General features: G+C 44.5%; 1 protein-coding gene across 6 annotated transcripts in view; it reads left to right on the top strand.

Annotated features, from left to right (window-relative positions):
• Nucleotides 1-14479, top strand: part of epha7 (eph receptor A7) — a 387886-nt gene that overhangs the window by 15492 nt on the left and 357915 nt on the right. For all 6 annotated transcript variants that reach the window (XM_063033193.1, XM_063033210.1, XM_063033201.1 and 3 more), the window contains exon 3: nucleotides 3445-4114. In XM_063033193.1, coding sequence (XP_062889263.1) covers nucleotides 3445-4114 — 670 coding nt within the window. The remainder of the gene's footprint in view (nucleotides 1-3444; nucleotides 4115-14479) is intronic.

The following is a 14479-nucleotide window of genomic DNA, read 5'->3' on the forward strand; positions in this document are numbered from 1 at the left end:
AGCTCACCATTGGAAGAGCCATTTACTGCATTATAAACACCTCTGAGTTACAATTGCTGGTCATTGATTGACCAGGATAACATACTGAGCAATGTCTGGACAGATCCAATAATCCCTCAATCAATTGACCTTTCTTTATTGATCTGGTCACTGGCCGGAGATGAGGATGGGTTGGGTGGAGTGAAGATGATTGATACAATGAGCTGGAATTGCTTTCTGACATCTTGGACTAGCAGGTACGTGTGAATGTTCAGGTAGTGACTGACATATTGGAGTTCCATTAAGAATGTGCACTTCTGCAGAATATTGGAAACTGGAAACTCAAACAGGGCATTTGACAGTAACAGTCCATTTGAGGACCTACCATTCACTGGAGTTAAGAAACACTATGAGTAGGCGAAGCCCTTGGGTACAAAAACTTCTCCTCACCTGCCTATCACCTACTCTTGGTGCCCTTCCTCCTTCTATTTCTCTCTTCTGCTTACCTGCCTATGATTACTCTCTCCTCCTCCCTCCCTTTTTCCTATAGCCTACTCTCCTCTCCTATTAGTCATAGTCATAGTCATACTTTATTGATCCCGAGGGAAGTTGGGTTTCGTTACAGTTGCATCAACCAAGAATAGAGTATAGATATAGCAATATAAAACTATAAATAATTAAATAATAATATGTAAATCATGCCAGGAAATAAGTCCAGATTCCTTCCTCTCCAGCCTCCTCCACCTCTCACCTCCTTGCTTATTACTTCATTCCCCTCTCCACCCACCTGGACTCACCTGTCACCTTCTAGCTTGTCCTCTCTCCTCTCTCCTCTCCACCACCTTTTTATTCTGTTATCTCCCCCCTTCCTTTCCAGTCCTGATGGAGGGTCTTTGCCTGAAACGTCGACTGCCTGTTGATTTCCATAGATGCTGCCTGACCTGCTGAGTTCCTCCAGCATTCTGTTTCTGTTGCAAAAGATTAGTTTTGTTTGTCACATGTGGATCAAAACATACAGTAAGATGCGTCATCTGCGTAAAATCGAATGGGGAGAATTTTGCTGTGTTGCCAATATAGCATGCTGACGCCTGCAACTCACTAACCCTAACCCTAACCCATAATTCCTTGGTTAAAATGTGGGAGGAAACCAGAGCACTTGGAGGAAACACACATGGTCACATGGTGGCCGAACAGACTCCTGTCAGACTGTGGTAGGAATGGAACCCCGGTCAGTGATCGCTGGTGCTGGAATAGCATTGCGCTTACGTTGTGTAAGGCTCCTGTGGTCATTGTTCACAAACCAGTGCTCAGAGCAAACCAGTTTGTAGTGTCAGATCGGTGGTAGAACCCCCATGATACTAGGGCAGCACAATGCTTTATACCCGCCGCTGCCTGTAAGGAGTTTGTACCTTCTCCCCGTCGCCGTGTGGGTTTTCCCACAGCTCCGGTTTCCTCCCACAGTCCAAAGACGTACCGGTTGGTAGGTTAATGGGTCATTGTAAATTGTCCTGTGATTAGGCTGGGAGTAAATCAGGGGATTGCTGGGTGCTGTGCCTCGAAGGACCTATTCCACATTGTATCTCAATAAATAAATGAGTTATCCTTATCCAATTTTAAGGATGTTGTACTATGCTGTAAAGAGGTGTTAAAGGTGTTCCTGGTGGAATCGAATTAATGACATCATTTTGTTGGCTATGATTCTTTTGTTGAACGACATGGATTCTGTGGGATAGTTTGATGCTGGCATTGTCTTTGAATGATTTAATATAATTGCCTCTGTTCTGAACTCATAACACATTGATTATATCTCCAATACTCTAAAGCTGCCTAATCTATAATACTCCCTGGTTTGTCAAGGAAAGAAAAATGAGTTAAGGTCTTACAGAACAGAAGAGAAATCCTTGATCTTTTTGGTATGTTCCAGTCCATTTGAGTGAATTCCTGCCACTAAGGATTTTGTCCATTCTCCCGTGACCGTCTGGCTTCCTCCCATATTCCAAAAGCATACCAGTTATGGATAGTGGGTTGTAGTCATGCTATGTTGGTGCCAGAAGTATGGTAACCCTGTGGGCTGCCTCCAAGCACATCCTCGCTGATTTAATTTGATGCAAATGGTATGTTTTCATGTACTGCGCATGCGACAAATGAAGTTATTTTTCTTTAAGATCGTAAATCTTTCTCTTCACAAGTAAAATATTTTCACCAGTTAGCACATCCACAAGGTGCATTGCCACAAGAAAGCAGCATCCATTGTCAAGACCATGCTCTCTTCTTGCTGCTGTCTTCAGGGAGGAAGTACAGGAGCCTTAGGTCCCACACCAGCAGGTTCAGGGAACAGTTATTACCCTTCAACCATCAGGCTCCTGAGCCAGAAGTGATAACTTCACTCACCTCAATACTGAACTGATTCTACAACCTAAGGACCCACTTTCAAGGACTCTACAAATCATGTTTTCAGCATTATCTGCCTATCTATCTATCTGTATATCTATCACCAATCTATCTATCTGTCTATCTATCACCAATCTATCTATCTGTCTATCTATCACCAATCTATCTATCTATAAACCTGTTTTTCTGTTTGTTCCGTAAGATCGAAATAGCTGGGGGTGCTCATGTGGATAAGGTCCCACTACCTATTAAATGCTATCAACAGCGTGTGTCTCAGTAGCTTCTGACAACCAGGTCCAGCTCCTGGCCTTCACATGTGGTTTAGCTACTAGGTCCGGTGGAACCATTTCTGCTGACAGAGGTAGGGTCAGAGGCGGGTTACTGGTGCCTGAAATCCTTTTGCTGTGAGCAAATGGGGCTCATCAGCTACGGTCGGCAGCTCGTCTAGGAGGAGGGAAGCTGTGAGTTCAGACCTCTGCTGACTTGTGGCTAGACCCACTCATGGGGAAGGCTTCGCGAGTAAACCCTGAGGGAAAAGTCCGGAGCTGGAGTCCATAAGGCAGTCCTATGTTGAGTTCAACGCTGACTGGCAACTCCTGTGACGCCGCTGGTGCCAAATTGTATCGGACTCTGCCGTTTCTTTGGGTTCACCAGCTGCCTGGAGATGAGGAGCCTGTTACACGGGGAACAGCTTGCCCTCCGTATCGTACTGCCCTGGCTTGCAAATCTAGACAGCTGGGATGCATTATCCATGGTTGACCCTGACCAACGGAGGCCTCAGATGTTTGTTTATTTGTTTGAACTGTTTGTCTGCTTTGGGTAGTTCGTCTGCCTTTATCTGCACTTTTTCATTGCTTCTGCTGTCTTTCTCTGTTTTACTGTGAATGCCTGCAAGAAAATGAATCTCAGGGTAGTGTATGGTGACATGTGCATACTTCCATAATAAATTTGCTTTGAACCTTGAAATACTTCCAAACGTTTCTTAACAAATATGGAAATGTGCTTTACAATATTTTTGGTCTTTTTAAAATTATCTGCTTTGGGAAAATTATATCTTGTTCTTCTGCCTTTCAGTGGGAAGAGATCAGTGGAGTAGACGAGAATTACATCCCCATTCGCACATATCAGGTGTGCCGAGTTATGGAGCCTAACCAGAACAACTGGCTGAGAACTAACTGGATTGCAAGAGGCAATGCCCAGAGGATATTTGTGGAAATGAAGTTTACCCTGAGGGATTGTAACAGCATTCCAGGAGTCTTGGGGACATGCAAAGAGACGTTTAACCTGTATTACTTTGAGAGCGATTCGGATGCAGGCCGGAACATTAAGGAGTCGCAGTACCTCAAAATAGACACCATCGCAGCCGATGAAAGTTTTACTCAAGGAGACCTCGGAGAGCGTGTCATGAAGCTCAACACTGAGCTGCGGGAGATCGGGCCCCTCTCGAGAAAGGGATTCTACTTGGCTTTCCAGGATGTGGGAGCCTGCATTGCCCTGGTGTCCGTCCGCGTTTACTACAAGAAGTGCTGGTCGATCGTGGAGAACCTGGCGGTTTTCCCCGACACGGTGACGGGATCCGAATTCTCGTCCCTGGTGGAGGTGCACGGCGCCTGCGTCAGCGACGCGGAAGAGGAGGCAGAAAATCCTCCCAGGATGCACTGCAGTGCCGAGGGCGAGTGGCTGGTGCCAATCGGCAAGTGCGTCTGCAAAGCGGGATTTCAGCAGAAGGGTGATGAGTGTGATGGTAAGTGCTCTGAATTTAGATGGAAACGCTGTACTTATAGTGAATCAAATCTGCTTGTAAGTTACTAATCCCAGCAGTTAAATATTATAAAAATTGTAAAAATGAAGGAAAATTTAATTAGAAATACAAACTTTCAGATTGCAAGACACGGCTCTGAAATCAGCTTTTAAAGAGTTGCCGTCCCTGATTTTCACTAGGACGTTACTCGGTCTCCATTCACACATGAAAATGTCTGCTTTAGTTATTATTTTTGTCAGTTTCCAATTCATCTGCGAAAGGATTCAGTGTTGGATCAGGAAGAGCATGATGCGTGGGTAATTCTGGGAGCATTGATTTCATTGCAAGCCTTATGGATTGTGTTTTCTGCTTTAGTTCTTGCCTGTGGCTAATTGGATGACCATATCAATTCCTTAAACCTTTTGTCAAGTCAAGTCAAGTTTATTGTCATTTCGACCATAAGCTGCTGGTACAGTACACAGTAAAAATGAAACAACGTTCCTCCAGGACCATGGTGCTACATGAAACAACACAAAACTACACTAGACTATGTGAGAGAGCACAAGGTTACACGAGACTACGTAAAACAACATAAAAACTACACTAGACTACAGACCTACACAGGACTAGCACAAAACAGTGCAGTACAATAATGAATAAACAAGACAATAGGCACAGTAGAGGACAAATTACAATGTAATAATAAATGATGTAGATGTCAGTCTAGACTCTGAGTATTGAGGAGTCTGATGGCTTGGGGGAAGAAACCGTTACATAGTCTGGTCGTGAGAGCCCGAATGCTTCGGTACCTTTTGCCAGGTGGCAGGAGGGAGAAGAGTTTGTATGAGGGGTACGTGGGGTCCTTCACAATACTGTTAGCTTTGTGGGTGCAGCGTGTGGTGTAAATGTCTGTAATGGTGGGAAGAGAGACCCCGATGATCTTCTCAGCTGACCTCACTATCCGCTGCAGGGTCTTGCGATCCGAGACGGTGCAATTCCCGAACCAGGCAGTGATGCAGCTGCTCAGGATGCTCTCAATACAACCTCTGTAGAATGTGGTGAGGATGGGGGGTGGGCGATGGACTTTTCTCAGCCTTTGCAGAAAGTAGAGACGCTGCTGGGCTTTCTTTGCTATGGAGCTGGTGTTGAGGGACCAGGTGAGATTCTCCGCCAGGTGAACACCAAGAAGTTTGGTGCTCTTAACGATCTCAACGGAGGAGCCGTCAATGTTCAGCGGAGAGTGGTCGCTCCGTGCTCTCCTGAAGTCAACAACCATCTCTTTTGTTTTGTTCACATTCAGAGACAGGTTGTTGGCTCTGCACCAGTCCATTAGCTACTGCACCTCCTCTCTGTGCGTCGACTCATCGTTCTTGCTGATGAGACCCACCACGGTCGTGTCATCGGTGAACTTGATGATGTGATTCGAGCTGTGTGTTGCAGCACAGTCGTGGGTCAGCAGAGTGAACAGCAGTGGACAGAGCACACAGCCCTGGGGGGCCCCCGTGCTCAGTGTGATGGTGTTGGAGATGCTGCTCTCGATCCGGACTGACTGAGGTCTCCCAGTCAGGAAGTCTAGGATCCAGTTGCAGAGGGAGGTGTTCAGGCCCAACAGTTTCAGCTTTCCAATCAGGCACTGAGGAATGATTGTGTTGAATGCTGAACTGAAGTCTATGAACAGCATTGGAGCGTATATGTCTTTTTTGTCTAGGTGAGTGAGGGCCAGGTGGAGGGTGATGGTGATGGCGTCGTCTGTTGAGCAGTTGGAACGATAAGCGAACTGCAGGGGGTCCAGCATGGGGGGGGGCAGGGTCTTTATGAATGGATAAAACATGAAGAAAAGCACTGTATGAAAAGAAAAGCAGATAGAAAATTAACCCTTTTTTGGCTTACATATTTATAGAACATAGAACATAGAATAGTACAGCACAGTACAGGCCCTTTGGCCCACAGTGTTGTGCCGACCCTCAAACCCTGCCGCTCATATAACCCCCCCACCTTAAATTCCTCCATATACCTGTCTAGTAGTCTCTTAAACTTCACTAGTGTATCTGCCTCCACCACTGACTCAGGCAGTGCATTCCGCGCACCAACCACTCTCTGAGTAAAAAACCTTCCTCTAATATCCCCCTTGAACTTCCCAGCCCTTACCTTAAAGCCATGTCCTCTTGTATTGAGCAGTGGTGCCCTGGGGAAGAGGCGCTGGCTATCCACTCTATCTATTCCTCTTATTATCTTGTACACCTCTTTCATGTCTCCTCTCATCCTCCTTCTCTCCAAAGAGTAAAGCCCTAGCTCCCTTAATCTCTGATCATAATGCATACTCTCTAAACCAGGCAGCATCCTGGTAAATCTCCCCTGTACCCTTTCCAATGCTTCCACATCCTTCCTATAGTGAGGATTCCTATATTTCTTTTAATTACAACCTTGTTGATGGTACCCTTCCTCAAGCCCCACTTAAGAGTTTCCAGTTCTTTAACGTACTGTTTCCAGCACCGAGTGTTGAGTTAAAGTCTGCAGCAAAAATGATATTGTAGACATGATCAGTATCAAAGATAATAAAATGGCCGCTTTATCAGGAACCTCCTGTACTTAAAAAAAAGTGGCCACTGAGTGTAGGTTCATGGTCGTCTGCTGCTGTCCCATCCGCTTTAAGGTTCAACGTGTTGTTCATTCAGAGATGTTCTTCTACTGGAACGCCTGGTTATTTGAGTTATTGTCACCTTCCTGTCAGCTTGAACCAGTCTGGCCATTCTCCTCTGACCTCTGTCATTAACAAAGCATTTCTGCCCACAGAACTGCCACTCACTGAATGCTTGTTGTTTTTCACACCATTCTCTGTAAACTCCAGAGACTGCTATGTGTGAAAATCCCAGAGATCGGCAGTTTCTGAGACACTCAAACCACCCTGTCAGGCACCAACGGTCATTCCACGGTCAAAGTCACTTAGATCACATTTCTTCCCGTGGACAACAACTGAACCTCTTGACAATGTCTGCATGATTTTATGCATTGAGTGTCTGATTAGATATTTGCAGTGATGAGCAGGTGTACAGGTGAGCCCAGTAGGGTGGCGCTGAGTGTATTAAATGGTTAGTGTCTTTAGGAGAAACATGCCTGGCTGATACTTGCTACTCTCTGGTCCTTGTCCATAACAAAGCAGCAGATACGGAGAGGTGAGCGGACGGGCACTGTTACATACAGACACGAAAGTGGAAGCTTCAGAAGTTGACCCTGCATTACAAATGACAAACTGATCAAGTTTGAGCAAAACACCTACTCTTTAGCTTGCATCATGGAACAGTGACATTAAGGCAAGTCATGTCAAGAAGAATCCCAGCCACCTGCCCATGGACTGTTTGTCCCACTCCCATCAGCGAGGAGGCTACATAGCATCCATGCCAGGACCACCAGACTCAAAAATAGTTCCTTTCCCCAAGCAGTAAATCTGATCATTACCTCCATCGATTAACCCACCCTTCCACACCCTCAGCCGCCACTATGTTATCATTCCCTGTCAGCCACATTATGTACAGACATTTCCTGTGCTTAGCATCACTTTATAAACAAACAATCATTCTATGAATACAGTGCCCATAAAAAGTATTCATCCCCTGGAGGTTTTCATGGTTTATTGTTTTACAACATCGAATCACAGTGGATTTAGTTTGGCTTTTACGAAACTGATCAACAGAAAAAACTTCCATGTCAAAGAGAAACCAAATTTCTACAAATTGGTCTAGATTTATTACAAATATAAAACACAAAATAATTGACTGCATAATTACTCACCCCCTTCAGGTCAGTATTTAGTCGATGCACCTTTGGCGGCAGTGACAGACTTTAGTCTGTGTCGATAGGTCTTCATTAGCTTTGCAGAATCAGAATCAGCTTTTATTATCACCGGCATGTGACATGAAATTTGTTAACTTAGCAGCTGCAGCAGTTCAATGCAATATATAATCTAGAAGATAAAAAATAATAAATAAAATAAAAATATTAATAAATATATAAATAAATCAATTACAGTATACATATATTGAATAGATTAAAAATGTGCAAAAAACAGAAATAGTGTAAAAAAGTGAGGTAGTGTCCAAGAGTTCAGTGGACACCTGGACACTGCAATTTTCCCCCATTTTTCTTTAAAAAACTGCTCAAGTTCTATAAGATTGCATGGGGATCGTAAGTGAACAACCCTTTTCAAGTCTAGCCACAAATTCTCTTTGATTGAGGTCTGGCACTGACTTGGCCACTCCAGGACATTAACTGTGCTGTTTTTAAGCCATTCTTTTTGCTTTTGCTTTATGCTTGGGGTCATTGTCTTGCTGGAAAACAAATTTTCTCCCAAGTTGCAGTTCTATTGCAGGCTGTATCAGATACTCCTCCAGGATTTCCCTGTATTTTGCTGCATTCATTTTACCCTCTACCTTCACAAGCCTCTTAGGGCCTGCTGCAGTGAAGCATCCCCACAGCATGGTGCAGCCACCACCATACTTCACAGTAGAGGTGGTGTGTTTTTGATGGAGTTGGGCTTACACCAAATATAGTGTTTAGTCTAACGGCCAAAAAGCTCTATTTTGGTTTCATCAGGCCATAGAACCTTCTTCCAGCTGACTTCAGTCTCCCACATGCCTTCTGGCAAACTCTAGCTGAGATTTCATTTGAGCTTTTTTTCAACAGTGGCTTTCTCTTTGCCACTCTCCCACAAATTGCGACCGGTGAAGCAGCTGGGCAACAGTTGTTGTGTGTGCAGTCTCTCCCATCTCAGCCACTGAAGCTCGTAACTCCTCCAGCGTTGTCACAGGTCTCTTGGTGGCCTTCTCACTAGTCCCCTTGCACGGTCACTCAGTTTATGAGAGCGGCCTGCTCTTGGCAGATTTACAGCTGAACCATCTTCTTTCCATTTCTTGATGTTTGACTTAACTGTACTCCGAGGGATATTCAGTGACTTGGAAATTTTCTTCTGCCTGTTTCCTGACTTGTGCTTTTCAACAACCTTTTCACAGAGTTGCTTGGTGTGATCTTTTGTCTTTATCTTGGAGTTTTTGCCAGGATACTGAGTCATCAGTAGTTGGACTTCCCAGATACAGATGTATGTTGAAATACCTTGACTGCACACAAGTGATCTCCATTTAACGAATTATGTGACTTCTGAAACCAATTGGCTGCACCAGTGATGATTTGGTGTGTCATATTAAAGGAAGTGAATATTTATGCAATTAATTATTTTGCGTTTTATACTTGCAATTAATTTAGATCATTTTGTAGAGATCTGTTTTCACTTTTTCTGTTGATCAGTGTCAAGAAAAGCCAAATTAATCCAGTGTGATTCAATGTTGTAAAACAATAAAACCTGAAAACTTCCAAGGGGGGGGTGAATACATTTTAAAGGTGCTGCATAAGCTATGTTTTTATGTTTTTTAAAGTATTGTGTTCGTTATCTTGTGCGTTTTTGTGCTGCATCGGATCAGGAGTAACAATCAGTTCGTTCTCCTTTACATTGGTATACTGGAAATTACATTAAACAATCTTGAAATTTCTCTAGCACATACCTTATGTTGTAAAAATGTCACTTTGAGACACTGTAGATTTAATGTTGCTTGGAAGAGGAAAGAATTCCCAATAATTTTAAATGGAAGTGGAAGCAAGCAGATAGTGTGAACAGAATCATTATCTGCAGTTGGACTTGCACATTCCAGGTTGCAGGAGAACGTGCTCAGGGATGCATTGAAGCTCGGGGCAGTCACTGCAAGGGTCAGTGGGGAAGGACCACAGCGTAGGGTTCTTCTCCTACTGGAGAGGAAGGGGCTGGTTTGGATGAGGAAGTCCCTTAATTACTGTAGTAGTGCACCACCACAAGAGCCCACAGGAGAGTCAGCAGTGCTATTGATGTCTGGGTATGTCATAGAGCAGCATTGAAAGCAGCAGCTATCAATGCTTTGCACAGTTTATTCTTGTAAATAAATAGATATCATTTTGATTAAAAGCGACACAGTAGCGTAGTGATTACCACGACAGTATTGCAACTCGGTGCGTCGGAGTTCAGAGTCTAGCTCAGGCACTGTCTGTAAGGAGTTTGTACGTTCTCCTTGAGGCCACGTGGGTTTCCTCTGGGTGCTCCTGTTTCCTCCCAGAATCCAAAGATGTACTAGTTGGTAGGTTAATTGGTCATTGTTAATTGTCCGGTGATTAGGCTGGGGTTAAATCAGTGGGTTGCTGTGCAGTATGGCTCGTTAGGCCAGAAGGGCCTGTTCTACACCATATCTCTAAAACCAAAATAAAATAGATTTGTGAATTAAGCACATGCTACTTGAGGGAAACTTTCACTATTGATGGAAGGGAATGGAAGATCAAGTGTTTCTAAAATAATTTTCCCTCAATTCATGAATTGCCACTTCCGGTGGTGTTTTCTGTGAGGCAGTTCAGTGTGTAGTTATTGTTGCATTTGATCATTTGCTTATTCTCATTAAAGATTTGGTCAGCTTTACATTAGGTCAACACATTTAGGTCACCGAAAAAATTATTACAAATTTCAAGCCTTATAGAAACATAGAAACATAGAAAATAGGTGCAGGAGTAGGCCATTCGGCCCTTCGAGCCTGCACTGCCATTCAGTATGATCATGGCTGATCATCCAACTCAGAACCCTGTACCAGCCTTCCCTCCATACCCCCTGACCCCCGTAGCCACAAGGGTCATATCTAACTCCCTCTTAAATATAGCCAATGAACTGGCCTCAACTGTTTCCTGTGGCAGAGAATTCCACAGATTCACCACTCTTGGTGTGAAGAAGTTTTTCCTCATCTCGGTCCTAAAAGGCTTCCCCTTAATCCTCAAACTGTGACCCCTCGTTCTGGACTTCCCCAACATCGGGAACAATCTTCCTGCATCTAGCCTGTCCAATCCCTTTAGGATTTTATACGTTTCAATATGATTCCCTCCTCAATCTTCTAAATTCCAACGAGTATAAGCCCAGTCGATCCAGTCTTTCATCATATGAAAGTCCTGCCATCCCAGGAATCAATCTGGTGAACCTTCTTTGCACTCCCTCTATGTGTCCATTGTGTGCGGTTGTTGAAAAAAATCGTCACAGTGAGGTGCTACAAATCAGGTGAATAACTTCTACCAGAAATCCTAGAACTATGAAGCTACAAATCAGGTGAATAACTTCTACCAGAAATCCTAGAACTATGAAGCTACACACCAGGTGAATAACTTTCTACCAGAAATCTGTTCCAACCATTTTCTTCTTTGCCCTTCATTTACGTAGAGTAACTTCACGTTCAGAAACTTGGTTGAAATCTTCATGTTCATTAGCTCGAGGAAGATGAGGCTGCATTCTGAATGCTTTTGATTAAGGTGCCCACTGTTCAGGACGTCTTGACTACCTTCAGCTTAGAATTAAGCCAGAGAGTGAATGGTACCTGAATCTGAATCAGGTTGAGTATCATTGGTTTTTGTCATGAAATTTGTTGTTTTGTGGCATCAATGCATCACAATAGATAAAATATTACTGTAAGTTACAATAAGAAATAAAATATATCAATAGTGCAAAAGAGGAATAGTGAGTACTTCATGGACCATTCAGAAATCTGATGATGGAAGGGGAGAAGCTGTTAGTAAAACACTGAGGCTCTTGTACCTCCTCCCCGATGGTAGCAATGAGAAGTTGCCTCTGTTTTGGGTGTAGATGTTAGACATGAGTTTGAATCTCACTGTTTAGTGAGTTTCTGACCTGATGTACAATATAATTCTAGCATTTTTATCTCTTGTTTATAGAACACAGAACATAGAATATTACAGAACGTCCAGCCTGCAATGTTCTGCCGACCTTTTAATCTACTCCAAGGTCAATCTAACCCTTCTACATTGCCCTTCATTTTTCAATCATCCATGTGCCTGTCTAAGAGTCTCTTAAATGCCCCTATTGTATCTGCCTCTACCACCAACCTTGTCAGTGTGTTCCATACACCCACCATCATCTGTTATCCACAAAATGCTGGGGGAACTCAGCAGGTCCGACAGCATCTATGGAGAGGAATAAACAGTTGACGTTTCGGGCTGAGACCCTTCATCAGGACTGGAAAGGAAGTGGGAAGATGCCAGAATAAGAAGATAGGGGAAGGGGATAGCTAGAAGGTGACAGGTGATGCCAGGTGGGTTGGAAAGGTAAAGGGCTGGTGCGGAAGGAATCTGACAGGGGAGGAGAGTAGACCATAGGAGAAAGGGAGGAGGAGGGGACTCAGGGGGAGGTGATAGCCAGGTGAGAAGAAGAGGTAAAGAAGGCAGAATGGAGGATAGAAGAAACGGGAAGGCGGAGGGAGATATTACTGGAAGGAATATGAGGTGTTTCTCCTCCACCTAAGGGTGGCCTCATCGTAATGAAAGATGAGGCCACGGATGGACATGTTGGAATGCGAATGGGGATAGGATCTAAAATGTTTGCCCTCCGGAAAGTTCCACTTTTGGCGGATGGAGTGGAGGTGCTTGACAAGGCGGTCCCTCAGTTTATGTTGGGTCTTCGACAAAGCGGTCCACTCTCAGTGTGGGGAAGCAACATCTCATATTCTGTCTAAGTAGCCTGATGGCGTGAATACTGAAGTCTCCTTCTGGTAGTTCTGTTCTCCACTCTGATCGCTTACCCCTTCTCCTCATCTGACTATCACCTCCCCCTGGGGCCCTCTTCCTTCCCTTTCCCCCCACGATCCACTCTCCTCTCCTATCAGGTTCCTTCCACTCCAGCCCTTGACCTTTCCCACCCACCTGGCTTCACCCATCACCATCTAGCTATTCTCCTTCCCCTTCCCCACCTTTTTATTCTGGCATCTACCCACTTCCTTTCCAGTCCTGATGAAGGATCTCGACTCGAAACATCGACTGTTTATTCCTCTCCATAGATGCTGCCTGACCTGCTGAGTTCCTCCAGCATTTTGTGTGTGCTGCTCTGGATTTCCAGCAACTGCAGAATCTCTTGTGTCTTTGTTACAGTGTCTTAGGCGAGGTTGCCCAGTTTGTGCTAATTTACTGGCTGGCTTCCAAACAAATGATTTAAGCGACCTTCTGAAAATCAAGGACAATGATATAGTGAGTTGAATAACATTAATTTTAGGTATTTCGAGCCAGCATCAATTACTTTCGGATCACGAAGATATAACTCATTTCTTCAGTTTGCAGCAGACAGGAACATCCACAGAATTGCTCTTTCTGAACTGTACAATGCGTCAGAAGTGTAGGGTATGATCTTTGTGCAAATAAATTTATTTGCAGGAAAGATATGACGTTAGTTTTGGGACTGAACAGGAGATGGTGGAATGTAGAACTGATGCACAGTGTGTTGTTATAGTGCTGTGGCATTGTATGACTTCCCCTCTCCTACTCAATTCCCTGTTCCTCTCAGGTTCTCTGGGATGTGTGTTAGGGACTTCCTCGTGTATTGTGGAGGGTAACACCATATGTAACAGAGCTTGACAAAGAGATAAGGAGCAACTTCATATGTATGGGTACGGGCAACACTCCCATTCCCTCTGAAAGTGCCCTTTATAATGCCTACCTTGGCCCTTGTTGTTTAGCTTAGTGTGTCTGTGGTAAGAGTCCATCCTCTGCTGGGAGCCTGGCTTCAGTGTGTCTGTGGTGAGAATCTGTCCTCTTCTGGAAAACTTTTCTCAGAGTGTCTGCGGTGAGAATCCGTCCTCTGCTGGAAACCTGGATTCAGTGTGTCTGTGATGAGAATCTGTCCTCTTCTGGGAGCCTGGTTACATTGTGTCTGTGGTGAGAGTCCTCTGCTGGAAACCTGGATTCACTGTGTCTGTGGGGAGCGTCCTCTCCACACATAGGCACATGCATGCACAGCGCGCGCACACACACACACGCACGCGCACACACACACACGCGCACACACACACACACACACACACACACACACACACAAACACACACGCACGCACACACACACACACACACACACACACACACACACACACACACACACACACACAAAGCAGTAGATGGCATGGAACTTGTTGGAATTTCCGTTGTGACCTTTCTTCCAGAAGCTGATTTCAGTCACTTGGTTCAGTAGCTGCAGCCACTCTCTGAGAGCTGTACGGTTTGAAGCAGTTTATGCTTCACCTTTGGACCAGGGAGAGCCCACCAGACTGTGCCACCACTGCCCGCTGCTCAGGTACCAGGCTGGCTTAGATGCTCACCAGTTTCTCTGTGTAGAGTTAGATGACCCAATGCACAAAAGAGGAGCGGACATTATTACTGCTTGGGGTGTTGGAGCTCGGAGTTTTATTCTTAGATTTTTTTTAGATTATGAGGACATGCAGTCCTCTTTTATTGTCATTTAGTAACGCATGCATTAAGAAA

The sequence above is a fragment of the Mobula hypostoma genome, chromosome 2, assembly GCF_963921235.1.
Source record: "Mobula hypostoma chromosome 2, sMobHyp1.1, whole genome shotgun sequence".
Classification (NCBI taxonomy): domain Eukaryota; kingdom Metazoa; phylum Chordata; class Chondrichthyes; order Myliobatiformes; family Myliobatidae; genus Mobula; species Mobula hypostoma.